Source organism: Dufourea novaeangliae, unplaced genomic scaffold (assembly GCF_001272555.1).
Source record: "Dufourea novaeangliae isolate 0120121106 unplaced genomic scaffold, ASM127255v1 scaffold65, whole genome shotgun sequence".
In the NCBI taxonomy this organism is placed as follows: Eukaryota; Metazoa; Arthropoda; class Insecta; order Hymenoptera; family Halictidae; genus Dufourea; species Dufourea novaeangliae.
In genome coordinates, this window is record NW_015373961.1 from 4,835,343 (window position 1) to 4,857,762 (window position 22,420).

At 34.2% G+C, this 22,420-nt stretch overlaps 4 protein-coding genes across 6 annotated transcripts; 1 reads left to right on the forward strand and 3 right to left on the reverse strand.

Annotated features, from left to right (window-relative positions):
* Positions 1–690: 690 nt before the first annotated feature.
* LOC107186488 (putative RNA polymerase II subunit B1 CTD phosphatase RPAP2) lies at positions 691–2,981 on the reverse strand. The gene is made up of 6 exons (XM_015574351.1): positions 2,811–2,981; positions 2,595–2,709; positions 1,422–2,534; positions 1,194–1,354; positions 938–1,108; positions 691–865 (listed from the first exon to the last, which is right to left on the reverse strand). Exons 1-6 carry the CDS (start codon positions 2,870–2,872, stop codon positions 691–693), a joined length of 1,797 nt encoding a protein of 598 aa, XP_015429837.1. The 5' UTR covers positions 2,873–2,981.
* Positions 2,982–3,660: 679 nt separating this feature from the next.
* LOC107186632 (CCR4-NOT transcription complex subunit 1) lies at positions 3,661–14,507 on the forward strand. 2 transcript variants are annotated; one of them, XM_015574530.1, is made up of 19 exons: positions 3,661–4,021; positions 4,584–4,796; positions 5,440–5,874; positions 5,961–6,257; positions 6,339–7,282; positions 7,348–7,498; positions 7,884–8,885; positions 8,971–9,294; positions 9,377–9,490; positions 9,583–9,831; positions 9,915–10,205; positions 10,292–10,534; positions 10,629–11,045; positions 11,119–11,382; positions 11,585–11,802; positions 11,888–12,094; positions 12,179–12,305; positions 12,395–13,923; positions 14,012–14,507. In XM_015574530.1, exons 1-19 carry the CDS (start codon positions 3,920–3,922, stop codon positions 14,088–14,090), a joined length of 7,206 nt encoding a protein of 2,401 aa, XP_015430016.1. In that variant the 5' UTR covers positions 3,661–3,919; the 3' UTR covers positions 14,091–14,507. The 2 variants fall into 2 exon arrangements, with proteins under 2 accessions (XP_015430016.1, XP_015430017.1); XM_015574531.1 differs by having other exon boundaries at positions 12,179–12,299.
* A 277-nt stretch (positions 14,508–14,784) lies between these two features.
* On the reverse strand, positions 14,785–19,276 carry LOC107186567 (pyruvate dehydrogenase phosphatase regulatory subunit, mitochondrial-like). Its single transcript, XM_015574461.1, is given in 14 exon segments — positions 14,785–15,052; positions 15,156–15,356; positions 15,446–15,625; positions 15,716–15,818; positions 15,820–15,993; positions 16,066–16,214; positions 16,292–16,449; positions 17,114–17,429; positions 17,503–17,708; positions 17,777–17,960; positions 18,037–18,200; positions 18,277–18,440; positions 18,717–18,929; positions 19,026–19,276. Coding segments are annotated over 14 exon segments (2,673 nt in total). The 3' UTR covers positions 14,785–14,842.
* A 1,351-nt stretch (positions 19,277–20,627) lies between these two features.
* LOC107186577 (cell death-inducing p53-target protein 1) lies at positions 20,628–22,155 on the reverse strand. Of its 2 annotated transcripts, none has more exons than XM_015574473.1 (4): positions 22,003–22,155; positions 21,368–21,513; positions 21,091–21,247; positions 20,628–21,021 (listed from the first exon to the last, which is right to left on the reverse strand). In XM_015574473.1, exons 2-4 carry the CDS (start codon positions 21,480–21,482, stop codon positions 20,916–20,918), a joined length of 378 nt encoding a protein of 125 aa, XP_015429959.1. In that variant the 5' UTR covers positions 21,483–21,513; positions 22,003–22,155; the 3' UTR covers positions 20,628–20,915. The 2 variants fall into 2 exon arrangements, with proteins under 2 accessions (XP_015429959.1, XP_015429961.1); XM_015574475.1 differs by having other exon boundaries at positions 21,368–21,524.
* Positions 22,156–22,420: the final 265 nt, after the last annotated feature.

Here is a 22,420-nt window from a genome sequence, read left to right on the forward strand (position 1 = left end):
TCGGCCATGCGCCGCTAAATGCCGCCACCATACAATTTTTTGACCCTAACCGTTTGTACAAAATTCAAACAATGTATTCATGTATCGCCTAGTTGCCTAGTATTGCCGCAGATGGACATCACTCTAAACATTTATTAACATAAACAGTAGGTTCACATACCATCCTAACACTACATACTTGGAATTCGATAACCTTTCTGGTATTGAAGGTCACCTCAAGGTCACAACACACATGCTTGAATGCATTACAACTGCTACAAAACAAAGTAAAAAAATGTTGTCCTGAAAAAAGTACTAATAACCTTGAAAAATTTTAAAACAATTTTTCTGACACCATGTTCTTCCTTCAACACCCTTCAGATTATGTCTTAAACATTTTAAAGTATCATTAAAGACAAAGATATTTATGTGTTTGGGTTTTCCTGGGACATCCTGTATTTTCTACTGTATACATGTTTTATCATACTTGAATTACGAATTCCAAGATTAATACAAATTTTATATTTTCATAAAACTGTAAAAAATGACATGAAAATATGTAGGTTTTATTTTTATTTTATATTCATGAATTAGTACATATAAAAATGACCATATGCAGTATAATAATCAGAGAATAATACTACTTGAAAACTTTTGATATAAATAATACATGTAAATAAGATAGAAATAATGTACATAATTTAAAATACATTAAAAATGCGTAGTATTATTTGTATGTACTGCTTTTGTGTCATTAATTAACTCCATCACTAATCTGTCTAAATAATTTGAATCCAATTTATACGACATTAAAATCATTGAAATGTACATTGATGCCTGTCTAGTTAATAGTAAGTTTTTTAACTGTGGATCTATCATGCTCAACCTGAAAAAAATATTAAAAAATAAATGATATTTAATATAAAGTAATTTATTTATTATACATTACAGTACTCACATTTTAATAATAATGAGACCCACAAGAGTCCATTCAGCAGTTTTAAAAATAATATTTGTAGCCGACAATGAAAAAGTGTTAACTAATGCTTTAATTAAAGCATTCTGGTTGTTACTACAAGTATATTGTGGCCATGTAGTACTTGCTAAAGCTCGTACCAAGTCTGGTAATCTGTAAAAAAAAAAAAGAAAAAGAGTAATTATTAATGTTAACAAACAATAGATACAATATTAAACTAACAGAAAGATTGATTTACATTCTATTAAGTTTATCCAAGAAAATTCGTCGCCGAAGCGCTCTAGGGTCGTGCGAATCTGTTAAAGGTAACACAGGAGCAAAATCATCATTCTGTTGCGTATTTTCAGTAACTTTTTCAGGTGTTTGTATAACCATATCTCCTTTAAAAAATGCTTTCACCTAGATGTGATAATTATGTATATTTGCAACCATATAATGTGTGATAATTTATATTAATTATGCCTACCTTCAATTCCATTTTCTTTCCTTCTTCTTGAAGGACAGACAAATGTGGCATAGGTTTCAAACTATTTTTTGTCAAATCTGCATCATCTTTTTCGTCGGTTAATTGAAATTTATTTAATTTTTTACACAAATGCAAGTATCTGTCATGTTGAGTAATATTCTCTAATAATTTGTTTTTAATTTCTTCTTCCCCTGATAATAAAGAAATAGTATCTTTGGTAATCCATTCCTTTATGTTACATTCAATGTTCATTGCAAGATTATAAAACTTATGTCGTTGTTTCTCTTTAACACAATATTTTTGTTTATATTTCTTAGATTCATTTTTTTCTATTTTTTGTACATCTTTCCCATTATTAACTTCAGAATCTTCTTTAACAATAACCGCATTACATGCTATTTCTGTTTCTAATAACTTCTTTTGTTCATTATTCTTATTCTGATTTTTGTTTTCACTCAAGGAAATAATGTCATTGTTTAGTTCTTTCTCATCTTGAATTTCAATACGATTTGTATTATCAGTCGAACATTGTTCAACAGTACTAGTTATATCTTTTGAGATAAGTATTTCATCTTTCGTGTGCTCAGAATTTTCAACAGAGTTCTCTAAAAACTGATCTTCACCCAAATCTAAAGTTTCACTGTTATTACTTATTTCTGCGACTTTAATATTTATGTCAGTATTGTCTGTTGGACACTTGTTATTATCTTTTGAATTATTATATGTTTCATTCAATTCTATTGGATGATCTTTGCTATTAGGATTTAATACCATATTTGTATCCACCAGATGAATTTCATCTCCAGGTATACTTCTCTGTGGTTCATATTTTATCGGTAAAACTTTAAAATCAGATATTGCTTCTTTGTCTCTCAACCAAAGAGGACTTGTTAGCATTTGTTCCAAAAGATAATTACAAGCACCATAACAGCGTGAACTACAGAAGTTTTTACGTCGTGTGACATCATAAACTTTGTTTCTTCTTGTTGATATGTGATACTGTTGATTAATCACAACTGTCAATACATTTACACATAATACATAGCCACATAACTTGATCACAGCCCTTTCTTCAATCACATCTTCCATATGACATTTATTAATATACCTTAGCTATAAGAATATGTAGCAATGTGAAATTAATGTTACAATTATTTTATATTAATTACTTACATTAGATAAAAGCCACTGGACTTCAATGTTAGGTTCTATAAGTTGTTCAACAATTGTCAGAGCTTTCGCATCGCATTGTTTCTTCTTAATTATCGCTAACTGCATTTGTGCCTTGCTTAATCAAAAACAAAATTGTGTAAAAAGTGTACAATAAAGATATATAATATTTGTGTTACGAAATACGTTTCTACATATCACTAACACAACAAAACTTACCTCAGTTTTTTCTTTAACTTTATTCTTTCAGATGTTTCTTGTTTTAGCGTAGATGTTGCCATTTCGAAATTATAATTATAAACAATACCTTGTACGTCAAAACAATTTGTTCATGGACACCAGTTTTACTGGGTTTTACTGAGCTTAACCATCTTAACTTTGTTACTTACCAAAAACATGGCAAGCTACAAAAAGTGACATTGAAAAATTCCTATACTATAGAGAACAATTGAATTACATTAATTATTTTACGAATACATAGTTACTTTCAAATTTACGTAACTTTATTTCATAAAACAAATGACATCTTCCATAAATAAAAATTTAAAGAAATTCAAGAATGAACCAAAATAATAAAAAAGTCCTGCATTATAAAGTAAAATGTGTAATATGTATTTATAACATAACGTAGTACCTTATTGAAAATAGTAAATAAATTTATACTTTCTGTGCATATATTTAAGACTGTCAACTGATACTATGTATTAAATACGACAAACTAATTATTTATTTTTACCAATATGTGGCAACATATTCTAGTAATTTTTGTTATTTTTCCTGATTCAAAGAACAGCAATGCTACAATTTGCCAGCCTGACTGTAGATTAATTAATTAGAATCCAACCAAATCTAATTTTATTCTTAACCGTGTATGGTTTCCAATGTTATTGATATTTAGTCAACGTATTATTTGCGACTAAACGTATAAAAAAATGTATTCCAGTTGCGTTACAATTAATAATACAAAGTATGAACATTTCAGAGATAGAGTTTAGTATGGACGTTTAACGCACTCTAGTGGCGATTTCAGAAACACTGAACCGGCTGTCTTGTAGAAGTAGAGGTCTAAGGAAAAGAGACCAGTAGAGTGTGACTGATTGTATGGTGTGATCTCGGAGTGGTGTTACGTTTTCAGTATTATCTTGTTGTGCTCGCCATGACGTTGGTTTGAAATCGTATCTCAAAATATTAATCCCGATGTTGGTCGTAGGACTGTGCCAATGTAGTTTTCATGCTTTTAACGAGGAGAGAACCCGGGGAGGCAATTCGTGGATACCGAAGAAAGCTTCAAACACGTTTGAAGCTTTCGAGGTCGTATTCATGGAACTATGAACCTGGACTCGTTGTCTTTTACTTTGTCACAAATCAGTTATTTGGTTGCGAACTTAAATAAGAAAAATTTTCGAGACAGCTGCCAAGAAATATCAAATGTGAGTAGACAAAAAACCTGTTGTACTGCTGCATCTCTTATGCCCACCCCTTCCACTTTCTGTTCATCACACGCCGTCCTCGGAAACAGCGCAATATGCTTCATGAACATTATCGCCGATTTCACTTAAATCCGTCTATCGGGAGAGACTTTTCAATTAAAAAAATTACTCACGGATTTATACGCAGCTGTACACACATATTTCAGAATATTGGTAATCTAGTACTCACGCGGCACAAAATACACCTTGAACTTAGCCTCTTTCCGTGATTTGTATGTGTCCCAACGTATTATTTCGAACGACGAAGCTCTTTTTAGATCCTTCAACGCATACATCTCGATCGTTAATCATAATAATTCATTTAATTAGCCCAAGAATAAATGTTTATGTACTTATTTTGTCCGTGGTTATTTTTTTTATGTTCTACAACCTTCTTTTTTTTTCACTTCTATTGTTGAAAGTCTAGTTCTGTTTCAGAGCTTGTGTTCTATATATTTATTTTTATATAGATATTTAATATATGATGGTTCAGACTTTTTTAAAACTCACAATTGTATTGTAGCTGGTGCTGTGGAAGGGTTTGGAGGCAGACAGACACTTGCTGCGCTCTTTGCTCTCGTGCATCGATTTCTTAACAGGAGAGCCACCAGAATCAAGTGCAAAAGATTATTATCAAGTGCAACTCCTGAAGCAAGAGTGTACTAATCTTCTCAGCAAACCTTCTTTCATTTCTAATCTGTGTTTTGCTATAGATCATCCATTTCACCAGCAAAAGGTTTTTCTTTATTTTCTATTTAGGTTAAGGTCAACATAACTAGCATTTACATATGAAGATCACAGGGCAAAACACAATAAGTCCATTTTTTCTGATTTTTATGCCTTTTAATGGCTAAAAGGAACTACTTTAATATGACATAGTTGAAAAAAGAAACAACTTGTCAAGTCCAAAGATCTAAGCCTTTAAAAAATAAGGAAATAACACAATAAGTCTAAATGAAGCAAGGAAATAATTTGATAGTCCAAAAACTCAATTTAAGTTGTTACATGACAATTTATATGGTAATTTAAGAAGTAATTATTTGGAAAAAGAATTGTTATCAAAGCAAAAAACTGATAGGTCCATGAAGTTTTGTAAAAAACCATGAGCATAACTAATGTTATGACAATTAATATTTTTGAAATGTTAAAGAGGGTAATAAAAATACATAAATAATCTCAAACCCAAATAAAACATAGATTTAATGATAGTGGGATCGGTTGATAGTGTTTCGAACTTAAAAATTGCTCCCCTATAAAGAATGGAAAGTGTGACTTATTTTGTTTTTCCCCTGTGATGTTCATATATATTAAAAATTCTTCTATTTTGTAATACTTTATAGAGTAAAAGGTAATAATCATAATTAACTTCACTTTTACAGACTTTGAACCCATCACCAAAGTTTTTTTTACGTTTGAAAAAGGTACTTGGCTTAACTCTGGTACAAGAAGTTGCATTTGCGATTGCTTTGCTGCATTCTGAGAATTCTGAAATTTGTACATTAGCCCTAGAGCACGTGCAAAAGCAGCTGCCCGAATTGATAAAAAATTATATTAACTCTGAAACAAGCAATAAGCATCACGAAGAAGGATTGCACGATTCATTGCCTGAAGTTCTTCACCTCATATTATCGCAGGCTTTACATTCAGCCAATCAATTTGGCTTGTCGTCTGAAGCAAAAGAAAAATTTCTCAAGAATTTAAGGCGCGATTTTCCCCGTGAGCTGGTACCAGTGGTGCTAGCACCACTCTTGTATCCAGACAACGGGGAAACTACGCAAGCCAAAATTGAACTAAACATGGCTGTCAATCAAATGGTAAACTTAGTAATAGTTGATACTTTGTAGTTCATACATTAATATGAATACTAAAATTTCAAATACATGTAATAAATACTTTTCAGGATGGGAATTCCCTAGTAGAATTGATTATGGAATTAGGGTATGGACTTACTAGCAGTGTTGAAGAATGCAGATCAGCCTTAGCTGGCCTAGGTGCTCGGGAAATATCTCCCGCATGTGCTGCAAGAGTTTTAGCTCATATGGCACGTACTTGTAATAACCTTGATGATGCTGGAGGTTTACAATCATATTGGAGTAATTCAGGAGCAACACAGGATGCAAACAAAGAAAAATCTTCAGATAATGCTGCTCCTTCTACTTGGAATGTTGAAGTGTTTATTCAAGCTTTAAAAGAAACTGTAAGTAGTATTAATTAATTTTTAAGTATGACATATAATGGTATTTAATAATAGTATTTATAACCTTTATTATATTTTTAGCAAACTACACTGTCTTGGAACGATGTGATAATTAAGTTGGACCATGCTGAATTTGTAATTAAAGACAGGCAGGGATTGAATTTACTGATTACCAGCTTAAGGCTAGGTTTGCAACATCAAGGATATCCTCCAGATATGTTTCCTGTAGATCTTTTTTATCGTCATTGGGATAATGTAGAAGGACAATTTTCTTTAGTACAACAAATTCTCAAGTGTCCAGACATATTTTGTTTTGCCGATTATCCGTACCACTCTGTTACCGTTGATGTGTTAAAAGCGGCACCAGAAAGTGACAGTAAGGAAGCCCAAACATGGAGATCCTTGAATGTTGTTGAATTACTCCTTCATATGGCAGAAAGAGGGCTATATGGACCAGTTCAAGAAATATTCAAATGGCCCATTCAACACTGCCCCGATGTTCTTGTATTAGCGTTATTACAAATTAATGCTCCTATTACTATATTGAGACAAGAATTACTTAGTACATTAATGCCTATTTTTCTTGGAAATCATCCGAACTCTGCTGTCATTTTGCATCATGCATGGCACGGTAATGCTGTGAAAATAAAATCTATTATCATGCATGCTATGGCAGAATGGTATATACGTGGAGATCACGACCAAACTAGACTGTCTCGCATTCTGGACGTTGCTCAAGACCTAAAGGCGTTGACTCATTTACTCACTGCCCAGTCGTATCCATTCGTTATCGACTTGGCTTGTTTAGCTTCGAGGAGAGAGTATTTAAAGTTAGAAAAGTGGTTGACGGATAAAATCAGAGAACAAGGAGAAGTGTTTGTTACTGCTTGTGTAAAGTTTTTACAAAGACGGTGCCCGCAAGTGATGGGACCCGGAATCAAGGAAGATCTTACGGTTCCAAAAGCAAGTCAACTTCCTCAAGAAACATTGACAACTATGCTTGCTTGTTTGCAAGTGTGCGCTGGGTATGTATCCTTTGTCCGATTTATTAAGCATGTTAATTATTTAATGTGTTAAATTTCTTTTACAGAGGTGTTTCTCAAGAGTGTTCGGAGGCAATAATGACGATGGTACAAAACTGTAGTCTCATGTTGAGTAAGAGTACAATGAGTAGACCACCGCCGGGAGTTTTAAGACACCGGGCATTAGAGTCTTTTAATCCAGCTACATTAGGAGGACAGGTATATATATCAACAGCGTTGTTTATATGTAATATTTTAATGTTAATACAATACAAAGGACGGCCGAAAGGAGGGTACACGTCGGTATAGGATAATTCCTTATACAAAAATAAATCAAAAGTCGAATACGTATGTTCGTCCTAGCAATAAGGAGAAACAAAATGCAATGAACAGATGTGTTATCCAAGTCTTATTCAGTTGCACCCGTATCCAGCAGATTTTTAAATTTGATTGTCTCGAAAACGAAGTCTTTGATGAAAAAACTTTTGTTTTTTATGTTTGCGTAAAGGATCACCTCTTGCCAGCTTGTACCATTCTTTTGGTTGCACCTTATATACATATATATATATTTACACAATAGCACACTTTATTAATTTTTTTTTAGCTATTTTCTTCAAAACAAGTGGACCCACTTGGAAATTTAAGTTCAAGTCTTGCGTCTATGAGTTTGGGATCTAGTCTTGGCCCTCCAAGCAGTTCCGCGTTCAATTTACCTGGAGCTCTGGGACCTCTGGTGTCTGCGCCTGGATCACCTTCACGTCTCATGGGACCGTCTCCAAGTCCATTTCCAATCCTGCCATTATCTTCTCAGTTACATTCAGGACCAGTTGGTACACAAGGACCATCTGTCCTTCCTGGTAGTACAACAATCGGAGGTTTGGGTCGTCTTGGGCCACCGACCGGCATTGAAAAAGCAAGAATACCGGAAACATCGAACTTGTTTCCGGATATGGCACAAAATGTCTCCAAAGAAATTGAGGACGAGGCAAATAGCTATTTTCAACGTATATACAATCATCCGCCGCATCCTACTTTATCGATCGATGAAGTTCTTGATATGTTGAAAAAATTTCAAGATTCCGGTAGTAAAAGAGAAAGAGAAGTGTTTAATTGTATGCTACGAAACTTATTCGAGGAGTACCGGTTTTTTCCTCAATATCCCGATAAAGAATTACAAATCACGGCACAGTTGTTCGGTGGAATCATCGAAAGAGGATTGGTTAATAGCTATATGACGCTTGGATTGGCTCTGAGATTTGTATTGGATGCTCTTAGGAAACCAGAAGGCAGCAAGATGTATTATTTCGGCATAACTGCCTTGGATCGTTTCAAGACTCGTTTAAAAGATTACCAAACATATTGTGAGCACGTCAGGGCAATTCAGCATTTCAGTGAGTTCCCACCGCATTTAATTGAGTATATAGAATATGGATTACAGGGGCAGGAGCCTCCCACGAGACCTCAGGGTCCGGTTCTCCCAAAAACCTTAGCAGCTATGCTAGCGCCTGTTACAACACCGTACAAGACTATCACAACAACAACTATAACGACCAGTACTACTCAAGCAAAACCATCGACGACTCCAACTACATCTCTTTCAGCTAGAGTAAGTAGAGTAAGAATTGTACGTAGATTCACTATGTGACGTGTGACGTTTCATTACAGTTTATAATCTGTTTCTTCATTTTCAGCCTTCCATCGCCAATGCAACAAATATCGATACATTACTGGTAGCGACGGATAAAGAAGAAAAAATAACATCACCACCGGAAGCTTTGCAAGATAAAACAGCATTCATTTTTAACAATCTTAGCCAGCTGAATATGCAGCAAAAATGTGATGAGATCCGGGAAATTGTCACGGAAGAATATTGGCCTTGGATGGCCCAGTATTTAGTAATGAAACGAGCTAGTGTAGAGTTAGGTTTCCATGCCTTGTATTCAAACTTTTTGGAATGCTTGAAGTTACCTGAAGTGTATAAACTGGTTACTAGAGAGACGTTTAGGAACATAAAGGTATTTGAAAAATTCTATTCCTCACGCATTAACTTTCAATTAAATGTGGAACATTTGTAATATTATTTTAATGTTATTATAGGTTTTATTACGGAGTGATAAAGGAATAGCAAATTTTTCGGATCGAACACTTTTAAAAAACTTAGGTCACTGGCTAGGAATGTTGACGCTTGGCAGAAATAAGCCCATTCTGCAGGTATCATTTACAGTTGTAATAGCTTTGTACATAAGTGTAAGTTTATAATTTTTGAAAGAATAAATAAATTTGTTTCCTTTCCATTTCATTAGATTGACATAGATATAAAAGGTTTACTTGTTGAAGCATATCATAAAGGCAATCAAGAACTCCTTTATGTAGTTCCGTTCGTTGCAAAAGTACTTGAAAGCTGTGCAAAAAGTCGTGTTTTTCGTCCTCCTAATCCCTGGACAATGGCAATCATGAATGTACTGGCAGAACTTCATCAAGAGCCTGACTTGAAACTAAATTTAAAATTTGAGATCGAAGTGCTTTGCAAAAATTTAAATATTGACGTTGCCGTAAGTTCACTTACATGCTATACACATTTTTTTTGTATTGTGCTTACAAATAATAATATTAACTGGTATTTTTTTATCTACAGGAATTGAAACCTGCGGTTTACTTGAAAGATCCGGAAAAGTTACGAAATTTGGAATCTCAACTATCCCATCCCAATAAGAAGTCTGAAGCAAACAACAATCAACAGCAAACTCAAGGCCCAATCGAAGAATTAGTTGGTCCCACTACAACTGGAACAATTGTTCCGCAACCACCTCCAGCAAATACAACACCATCTTTACCTACTGGTCCACCAGAACCACGTTTTAATTACATGGATATATCTGCAACGGGCATTGCTAACATTGCTGAACATATTACCGTTAATAATCAGGTGACGATCTCTTCTTTTTTTTTTCTAAATTAATTCCCATTCAATATTAACTGTTTCCTATTCTAATCGGTTAATTTATTTTTCAGCTACCGTTGTTTCAAACACATCCGCATTTAAAACAGTTTGTTCGTCCAGCTGTTGAAAGAGCACTTCAAGAATGGATTCAACCTGTTATCGATCGCTCAATTAAAATAGCCCTAACTACCACTGAACAAATAGTAAGAAAAGATTTTGCATTAGATCCGGACGAAGTTCGAATGAGAACAGCAGCTAGGCATATGGTTCGTAATTTAACTGCTGGAATGGCTATGATTACTTGCCGTGATCAGGTAAACATTTTGAATACATTCATGCTCGATGAACATTTTCTTAATTCACATTTTGTGCATTGGCATTATTACATACATTTCTTTTTCTTCCTAGGTTTTAGCGTCAATTAATACAAACTTGAAGCAAGCTTTCCTCGCTGCATTAATGGGCACGACTCCGCAACAAAAAGAACTTGTAGAACAGGCAGCTAACGTGTTAGCTGCTGAAAACATGGAACTTGCTTGTGCATATGTACAAAAGACGGCCATTGAAAAGGCTATTCCAGAAATGGATAAGCGTCTACTGAATGAAATTGAATTACGGAAGATTGCGCGCCAGGAAGGAAGGCGATATTGTGATCCTTTAGCTAAGTACCACGCCGAGAGAATGCCTGAGCAAATCAGATTAAAAGTAGGAGGAGTTACTCCTCAACAAATGGCTGTGTACGAAGAATTTGCAAGAAATATTCCAGGATTTTTGCCACTCTCCGAACGCGACACGCAAGCTCTGTTAATGCCAAAACCTGTTACAGTAAGTATCGTATAATACTTATTCTTCATTTTTACACGAATATTAATTTTTATGCGGAACATTTAATTTAAAGGAGCCAGCTGTAACTGCATTTGCTGCTAATCCTGCGGTCGCGGTAGCAACAGCCCAACAGGTTGTTGCATACGCAGCAGCAGTAAGCAATGATGAAGTTGGAGCAATGTTGGAGAAACTTGCAGCTGACGTTGAGGTATTACTTGCTGCAATGGGTCCGGCTGCACCTCCTCCACAACATGCTGCTCTTCATAGTCTATTAGAATCAATTATCTTGACACGAAGGTCAAGAGATGCAGGGGCTGCTATGACGTTACTCAAGAAGGTAAGTTATTATATTGGGTGTATGCAGAAGTAGTGGAAATTTATTCGTTGAGAATTTTTATTAATATTGAACTGTTACTCGAAATAGTTCCTTTCATTTTGTGTAACTTGTTGTCATCCTTCTGGTAAAAATTGATTCCTCGATGATAAAATAAAATAACTAGAACACGCTGCATTTATGATCTGAGCACCTTTACTTACAGGCTGTGGAAGGATTATTAGATGGTCCTACAATCTCAAGCGGTGTGATAGATTCTGAATTTATATTGCGATATAGGGAACTTCATTTACGTATTCTGAAGTGTCTTCAAGATCCACGTGCTTACGGCATGCAGTGGACGAACAAACATGTTACTCGTTGCTTAACTGAATGCAGGGAAGAGTTTCGATACAATTTCGAGGCTGTCGATTATCTCATAAGGTATAATTGTTTTTTACCAAACAATTTTGAATTACAATTTTTTTTTGTTAATTTTCAGATACAAATAAAATTATATTATTTTCAGATCTCATCTAATTAGTCTTCCACAGTATGACTTAGCTTTGGCTCAAGCTATAGAGTCTGGAAATGCCATGGCAACAGCTTTCGCAATGCAGCTGGTGCAACTTTATTTAATTGATGAAAGACAAACTACTCATGTTACCGAATCCGACTTATTCCATACAATTGAGATACTTGCACGAATGGCTCATCATAGAGCACCACCTGAAGGGTTATTATCGAACATTTATAGCATTGTCGATTTACTATGAGATATAATTGACAGTTAATTAAAAATAATGAACTATTCTTACAGGATTTTATTGTTCAGATTGACTAGTCTAATAGAATCGTTGCGCGCGAATCATGATCCAGGTGTATTGGCGGACAGAGCACCTGCTGGACCTACAGCGCATATACATTCTGGAATTCTGCAGGTGAGAGTAAGTAAATTCTGCCGCTATTGAAATTTGGTGAACAGCAGACGTATGTATCTATGATTTATGTTGCTTGTTTTTTCTTTTCTTTGCAGGCGCGCGACTTCGATGATCCGCCCGGACTGATGGAGAAAACAGAATATCTTCTGCGTGAATGGGTTTCAATGCATCATAACCCGTCCCATGCGCGTGATCCCACGAAAGCTTTCGGAATGTTCGTCCATCAAATGAACATTCATGGGATTCTGAAAACCGACGACCTGATCACAAGATTCTTCAAACTGAGCACGCAGATGTGCGTTGACTTATGTTATCGCGCATTAGCCGAGACAAACACATCTCCATCCATGGTTCGTGTAAAGTGTTTCCAATCGTTGGATGCTTTCGTCCGTTTGGTCGCGCTTCTAGTAAAGCATTCTGGTGACAGTACAAATACTCATACGAAGATCAATCTCCTAAATAAGGTTTTGGGAATTGTTGCTGGTGTATTACTACAGGACCATGAAATACGCGGAACTGATTTCCAGCAGCTGCCCTATCACAGAATTTTCATAATGCTCTTCTTAGAACTTTGTGCCCCCGAGCCTGTATTGGAAGCAGTGAATTATCAAGTATTGACTGCTTTCTGTCATACATTGCATATACTCAGACCGGGAAAAGCTTCAGGATTCTGTTACGCTTGGTTGGAGCTAGTTTCCCACAGAGTCTTCATTGGACGCATGCTCGCGATCACGCCGCAGCAGAAATGTTGGGGAATGTACGCGCAGCTTCTGATCGACTTATTCAAATACTTAGCACCGTTCCTTCGAAACGCCGAACTCGCAAAACCTGTTACTCTATTGTACAACGGGACTCTTCGTGTAATATTGGTGTTGTTACACGATTTCCCCGAGTTCCTTTGCGACTATCATTACGGATTTTGCGATGTGATTCCTCCCAATTGTATACAAATGAGGAATCTTATTCTGAGCGCGTTCCCGAGAAACATGCGCTTACCTGATCCGTTCACGCCAAACCTGAAGGTGGACATGCTGCCAGAGATAGCACACGCCCCACGAGTGTTAACCAACTTTGCGTCCATGATACAGCCACTCAGTTTCAAAAAGGAGCTTGACTCGTATCTAAAGGCACGTGCTCCTGTGACCTTCCTTTCAGAGCTGCGCAGCAATTTACAAGTATCCCAAGAAGCTGGTGTTCGTTATAATAGTCAATTAATGAACGCCCTGGTACTTTATGTTGGTACGCAAGCTATAGCGTTCATTCGTAGTAAAGGGCATACACCGAATATGTCTACTATCGCACATTCTGCACACATGGATATATTCCAAAACTTGGCAGTCGATCTCGATACGGAAGGACGTTATCTGTTCTTAAACGCGATCGCCAATCAACTTCGTTATCCCAACAGTCATACGCATTATTTCAGTTGCACGCTTCTGTACTTGTTCGCTGAAGCTAACACAGAAGCGATACAAGAACAAATCACAAGAGTTCTTCTCGAAAGACTTATTGTGAACAGACCTCATCCGTGGGGTCTACTTATCACCTTCATTGAACTTATTAAGAATCCAACATATAAGTTCTGGACGCACGAGTTTGTTCACTGTGCACCGGAAATGGAGAAGTAAGTAATCGCGCTTGAGACACAATGGTAATCTTTAACAATCTAATCTCTACCATGTTTCCTGACTTTTACGATTTTGTTGTTTCAGATTATTCGACTCGGTTGCTAAATCATGTATGGTTCAACAACTGCAGCCCACTCCGGAACCGGAGATCCCGAAATCATAGGACGCTTTATTTTTCATTGTCGATTTGTGTACAGTAAAATGAAGGAACGTAAATAATAAGAATCGCGTGTAAAAAGTTGTTAATGTACGAATAGATGTACTATACTTTGGGCTTAATTTTTGGTGGATAGATACTGAATAATCGTATGTTAAGTGTATCGATTGAATTAGAATAAGTGAGACTACTATTATGTTAATATTTTAATAAAAAATATTGTTGCATCGATCGAAAAAGCAACGAACATTCAACCTCACAAAACGTGTCTTTCGAACAATGTACTTGAAACAGTGTGTTACCATGACATTGTAATATTATAGCACAAATGTCAGTATAATGCGTATCATAATGATGATGGAGAGAGTAAGTCAAGAATAACAAGGGTGTTCAAGAAGTAATAGTGAATTTTTGTAGGTTAAAACCGAGTATAAGTGTACTATGACTAGTGGTATATGGAGTCAGTACCAAGATTAATACATTGTGCTATGTAAGTAATTTAGGGAGTACTTGCAGAATGTATGGTGCATTTGGAAATCTGTAATATAGTACATAATTACTAGTATACATTGATGTAATTTTTTAAGAATTGTAGCTATGGAAAAAGATAAAAGCTTATATAATTTAAATGTGGTTTACATAATTCATTGCTTTAAGTATTAAGTGGATGATTTATAATCGTCACTTATTAAATGATTTATTAAAAAAAATTTCTATATACATTATTTGTACAAAATTGAAAGTTTGTATTATCGAAATTATACAACTTGTTGATCACGAGTTGCATGATAAGAGTCTCTCTCTTTATCAGGGAACTTGGTTGGCAAATTTGGACTATGTAAGTGACATTTTGCTGGGAACTTTATACCTGCCACATCTACTTCATAATCTCCTGATAATACGTATTCGTTTGTTACTTCTTGGGGTCGCCATTGCAAATCGAAGTTTTGTATAAATCCAAGACAAACCTACAATAAGGAGTATTAATTATTTCTTGCAACTTTTATGTACTTTTCCGAATAGTTCAAAATAATTACGTTGTTATGGTAATTAAGAACGTTGCATTGATACCTGTTTCCTAAATGTAAATCCGTAACCCGTAGTAGTTGTCATTCCGCAGTATTTTCCGTTTCTAAAGATAGGTTCACTACCCCAACACCACGTATCAAATTCAGGATCATGATCGTTTAATAATAACTGTACATACTTGCGCTTTACACCTTCTTCTCTTTGTTTCAAAAGCGCATCTCTCCCAATAAAATTTACCCCTTTCTATTGGATGTACAACTTTTTAATTTAATCAATATCACTTTACACAATAATAATACATGCACACATCTTATAAGTTCGAGAATACTCACATCAAGTTTTACTCTCCAGGTTCTTCCACACTCTAGAGGTGTTGTAAATGTATCCAAATCTTGGCCCCAAAATGCGTAGAATTTTTCTACTCGTAATGCTCGTGTTGCATAATAACCGGCATGTTTTAATCCGTACTTAGCTCCAGCGTCTACTAATCGTGTATAAACATGTAGTGCAAACTACAAAACACAACACAAACGTGTCACTATTATGTATAAAATGTCAGGAACATTTAACATTTCTTGTTGCTTAAAGATAAGAATACATACTTCATTTGGGATATATAAAACATAGCCTAGCTCTCCAGTATGAGTCAGATTCATTGTGCGTATTCCATTAGCAAGACCAACGTCTAATTCCTTTCAAATAAATAAGTGTACAATGCATCAATTCTGAAAGTAACTGTCTAGTTGCAGGACCCATTATACAAATCGCTGTGTATGCAGACGTTACATCAGACACTGCAACTGAACCATCTGCAGGTAAATGACGATTAATCCAATGTTTACAGCGAGTTTGTTGGATAGTGGGAGCGATCATCATGTAGCTTGAATATTAAAAAACACACATAACAACACATTACATTTCATGCTTTGAGCACTTTAAGTTTAAGACTTACTGATTTAAAGCTATACGTGCTAAACTGCAATCATTTTCATAGCCTCCACGATGATTTTGCATACCGGTATGAATAATACTTCCAACGGGTACATCCACATCGTTTGAACACAAGTATTGCAATAGCTCTACCACTTCCAGATTATTCGACTAATAAATTGCATAAATTATAATATTTTTTATCGTAACCATATACATTTAAACGATGTGTATAAAAATTATCTTACCCATAAATCAATTTTAGTGAAGGAAGAATAATCGCTAAGCCCAACTGTTTCACGGCATGCAGCATATTCACTAGACACTGCTTCAAACCATGGTGGCTTACTAAATGTGTTTGTATATGCTATCTTATACCTTTGAAATCCATCAATTGCTTCCAAATCTGTATAGCAAAGCAATCTGTATAATGAAGTCCAGTTTTCTCTTTATAATAGGATTATTTCAATGAACAATTTTATATTCCAGTAGACTCCCGCTTAACCAGCCCCTGTGGGAGTGGACCTCTAGCCGGGTAAACGATATTGGGCCGGTTAATCCACCAACATATGTCACTACTTAAACAACTACAGTAATGTCTCGATGAGTGCGACGTACTCGGGCCCATTTCAAAGCATTCCTGGCAAGGCGAAAAGGTTTTCAGGCCCTCGTTAATTTGTTTTTTGCCCAACGTCGAACCTCTGCTTAGGTTCTGTATACTCTGTTTTGTTTGATTCCACAGGGGGACTCCCCCAGCGGTGGGAATAATACCGTTGCTCGTGTCACATTCATTGAGGAATCACTGTGTCTACTACTCAAAAATTTAGTATGAATAGAAAGTAAAATTACTAAGAGAAAGACTATTTAAACAATGATAAATATGACAAAAAGTAAATTTAGTCGGAAGAAAGTGAATAATCACGGAATATGTCAATAATTTTTCTTCTAGTCAATTGTTTTCCTGGCAACAAAAAAGTGGCCGATTAATCGGCAGTCTACTGTACATGTAATCATTTCAAACTGTAAACTACAAATTTTTTCAATCTCATGTGCACATAATAGAGACCTACCCTTTTCATCATCTAACTGAAACCAGGTTGGCCGTTCATATCCCATTACCTGGCCGAAAATCGCTCCGGCTTCTTTCAATTTTGGATAAATGGGTGACATTCTTAGATTTCTACCTGTTTTAAATTCATGATGCGGATATTGTAATGCATAATGCATACCAGGAACTTCTTTTACCCGATCGCGTAAAAATTTGCGATTGTTATGAAGACCTAAAAATCGCGATACATCTAATTCATACATATCTAGAGACGTCGAACCATTGACTATTAACTCTGCTGTAGCTCGTCCAACTCCACTAGCTGCTGATATACCCACCTATAAAAATTATAATGTCACACATATAAACTAATAGTTCGTTATTAGTTAAAATTAGCTTAGGACTACTTACAGTTTTCATACCAGCAGCAATATAATAATTACGTATTTCTGGTGCTTCGCCCACTATCCACTTACAGTCCGGAGAAAATGCTTCAGGACCATTACACAATCTTTCCAAAATTGCATTCCCTAAATCTGGAATTCTATATAACATTTGTTCAAGTAAAATATGAAAATGGTCCCAATCTTCTGGTAAAAATCTTTCCCTCGTGCTTCCTGAAATATAACTACTTTTAGATTCACATCTACATTGAATAAATAAAATATAAAAATCCATATCCAACCAGGTATTGTTCCATCTTCGAATGCTGGCTTTGCAACTGGTTCAAAACCACCAGCCAACAGCCTTCCATTATTTTCCCGAAAATAAATATAACCATCTAAATCTCTTATCACTGGAGTCATAGGATTTAAACCGTCAATAGGTTTTGTGTGTAAATAATAGTGTTCCACAGGATGAAGAGGTACCTGAGTATTAAATATTAGAAAAAAATTTGAGCTACTATGTATATAATCAATAACGGTATTAATAGACGAAGCTTACCTTTACATACGGTTCACTTAATTTACCAACATTACGTGCCCAAAATCCAGCACAATTAACAAAATGTTCGCATTCAATAACACCACTCGTTGTTTCAACAGCTTCAATTCTACCATTTTGAGTGACTACTTTGGTGACTTTACAATCCTCAAATACTTTAACACCTATAAAATTTTGCTGATTAAATGTATCTTCAAATGAAATATATGCATGTCCACTTTTACAAAAAATAAAGTGTACCTTTCTTTTTTGCCTCTCCTATTAATGTTAAGCAAATCTGATATGGATCTCCTACACCATCATGTGGAATCCATAATCCACCAATTAAATCATCCACTCGTAATAGGGGGCATATCTCCTGTACTTGCTTCGGTGTGACCAAATGGCATTCAATGTTACGTGATCTGAAAATCAATTCATATATTCTTTTCAATATTTATACTTACCAGTTACCTATACATTTATAACTATTAGGTGTATCAATAAGTAATCTACTATTTCGTTTTAATAAACTAGTAACACAACTTAAGTTTAAAATACAACTGAAGCAACAGAGACTTTTTCTTCTCTTGAAAATAAGTATTATACACATATTAGACAAATCGAGATTATATTAGACAAAGTATAGTGGATTACTTAGTGGTATACCTAATATATTTCATTTGGATGTAATTCTTTACATAGACTGTGCTTTCATACGCCTGAAGACAGTCATACGATCCCTTGTACGTGCCAAGGAAAGACTACCACATTGTTTCCAGCCTGTTGGTAAACCTTTCTCTTCCAATTCCTTATACAATGCTATACTATCCTGTGCAAGCTTCACCTGTGCCAAACTTGGCTTAAATGCTCCAACTAATCCTGAAGTATGCCATGTTGTTCCACCTCCAAGTCTATGTTTCAAAAATCAAGCAAATATATAAAGTTCTACAAAATGTGTAGTATTTGTACTTTAAAGAACGATATCCTATGTTTTAAAGGATACTTACCTGCCACTTTCTATAATAACAGTTTGATCACCTAGTCCCATAAGTGAAAGATGATAAGCAACTGCACCACCCATAACTCCACCACCACATATAACAACCTTTGCTTCTTTAGGAAGTGGATCGTCAACATCTTCATTTGTTACCATTGTGGATTTTGAACTATTGTGTCTTACTCTTTGACGATTATAAAAAACATAGTTGCTCCATTTTGTTACATATGTCTTGTAAAGTGATTTCGAATTATGCCACATTATGATTAATGTGAATCTAAAACGTTTAATTAATCATAATTAAAACCTGAACAAATTGCAATTTGTGAATAACTTTTATATATTTATGCATAATTACATTTTAATCAAGGTTAGATTATTACAAAATACAAAAAACTCTTTCTATACAACTTATTTCATACTTATTTTGAGATATAATTGACTTCGTTGAATTGAAACTTCATATTTCGAGATCAAAATATCTAAGTATTACATATTTACTTATACCTTGACAAAACATATGTTCTCAACTCATTTTTTCTTAGTAATGTATACACATACATAAACTTATATATTATACTTATGTACATAAAGTATTGTTGAAAATTCAAATGCACGCGATTCAATTCTATACAGAAAATATAAAAATTAACACTTAGGCTGTAACGGTTACAGACAATAAAGGTTAAGTAGAACGTCAATTTATTGGGAATATGTTAATATTATAATCTTATTAATTTAAAACATATTATGAAATATTTGTATAGAAAAATATATGATTAATCGAAACTGTACTATATATTTCAATTCTTTAAAAGTAAACTTTTGATACTGACAGCTACGTCATGCATTTCGAGTACATAGATATTTAGAACAATTTGGAACAATATTTCCGTAATTTTAAAGACAATTAAAAGATAAAGTTTAATTAACCGCGAAAAATAAATAAATCATTAAAGACAAATGGAAATGAATTAAGGATAGTATTTTCTTGTCCTGTTTTGTTATTGTGTAAAATTTAATTGTTGCTTTATAATAAAACATTTGAAGTATATATAAGCCCTTGAAAGCATTAATTCGTGATGTAAATCAATACCTAAATAAATATATGTATTTTTGAGATGCATATTGTGAGGTTTAGAAAAGATTTTCTAAAACATTTTAAATAACAAATTATCAACATGATTTCATAAAAAATTGATGTACACCATTTATACTTTCAAGGGTCCATATATGTATAGAATATTCAATGTAAACAGTATGAATTTACAATACCATTATACTTATAGACTATTTCATTATATCTATAATAAAAATCATATAATTTACAAAATTCGTTAACATCAGCAACTGACATTTTATCTTCAAAGATATACAAAGTTCTTATTTTTTTTTAAATTGTACAACTCTTTTTAGCTGTACGAAGAAATGATAATGCATACCATTTTCAAAAAATAGTTAATATATTGTTATACTTCCTATTCACTACATTAAACTCCATAGAAACAGATACAAATAGTGTAAATTTATTATTTGTTAACAGTTTTAAAAAATAAATTTTTGAAAGTACTTATCAACAGTGATTGTTATTAGTTTATAGGTGTAAGTTAAATAAAGGAAATATTGTGTACATCTTGCACATTATTAGTAAAAATTTGATCCGTTGCCAAAAATATTTTAAAGACTATCTTGTACATAATTATAGTTTGTGCATATGCTACATATCAAACTTGGTATTATGTAACATTTGTTGTGAATAAAACTATTGAGACAGTTTGTACATTAGGCAGACACAAAAAAATTCTCAGTAACAGAATACGTGGGTACCGTAATATAATGCAATCCCAAAATTGTTTTGAAGTGAAATGCAAAAAAAAGGAAACTCTAGCATTACATTCCTTTATCTCCTGTAACGACCCAGGTAAGCTTTGCAGTAGGGGCAACTGTGATGAACATCCATGCATTCGTCGATACAGCAAGGGATCAAACAGCATCCCAGCCAGCCTCTGTTAAAATAGAAAAGCATGAGAAAAATGTAAGATATTAAATCTTTGATTCAATATCCTTATATGTACCCCATTAATGCAATCACAACACTTGATATGTAAGCAATCATGCCAGGTTCTGTTTTGGTTGAAGTATCAATTTCTGCATGGCAATGTGGACAAATTGTGTGTGTTGATCCTGGTCCAAGTGGAACTATCGTTGTAACTATAGTTGGTCCATTTGTATCTAAAGAATATAGTAAGCAATTGTTTTAGGTAATTAACTACTGCGTTAAATTTTAATGTTTAAGTTGTATTTTATAATGTAAAATGTATATGCATATTTAGGTAACGTGCATAAACGTACAGGTTTCTGCAGGTGTGAAAGGACTAGCAGGTGGAACACCACCCGTTGTCTGCGAATAACCAGGAGGTGCATAAGGTGGTGGCTCATAAGGTGGTGGTGGCCCAGTTTTATACATGATGTCCTTGTTTTATTTATATAAGCAGTATCTATAATTAAACTAAATTACATAACTACACAAGAATGAGCAAAAGCAGTGATATTATTAATTCATATTTATTAGGACACTCAAGTACAGATGAATACAAGTTTTAATGTGATTGCATTATAATACATACAAAGTGCTTTTATACAATATCTAAGAAGCCGCTTATTATTTGTATTTCAATGAACTACCTAATATGTAAAATCATTGTCAATCGATTAAATGCGCGATTAATAATGTAAACACTTTATCTCGAAAAATGATAAATTAATTAAATCGTGGATATATTATTACAAGATTAGTTTACTGCAAGAATGGAAATACAATTATTCATTCAAATTAATAATAATGATTGTCATAAATATGCATGAACTGATGACGAAATTTAATGTCACAAATGACATCCTTGGCAATTGGAAGAAAAATGTAACATCATTCGATGATCCTTTATTAATGATTATACGAGCTCGCACTGTGCCATGACTTCGCCTACCTTAACAAAGTAACAATAAGTTGGTCACTGGTTAATTATTTATACGATGTATTGGTAAAATCTGGTAAAATCTAAATATGAATTCTATATACGTGTGTATAGTTTCAGTAGTTTGATAAGGCACTGTAAGGCACTAAGCAGCACTAAGTAGTTTAGAAGTGTAAACACTGTAAACATGAGAAAGATGGCCCATATCCTTATGCGTGTATATAGATGGCGTAGTATGAGTTTCATGAACATTTCTTTAAAGCTAAAATAAATATATATTGATCACTGGAAATTTTTACGCCTCTGGTTTTTATTTAAATTTTAAGATAAAATAAATAATCAATCAATTGTTCTGTAGCGTTATCCAACAATGTCAGAATAAACGGCTTTATAGCTTGTACTGCAGCATTATACTATATATTTTTTTCAA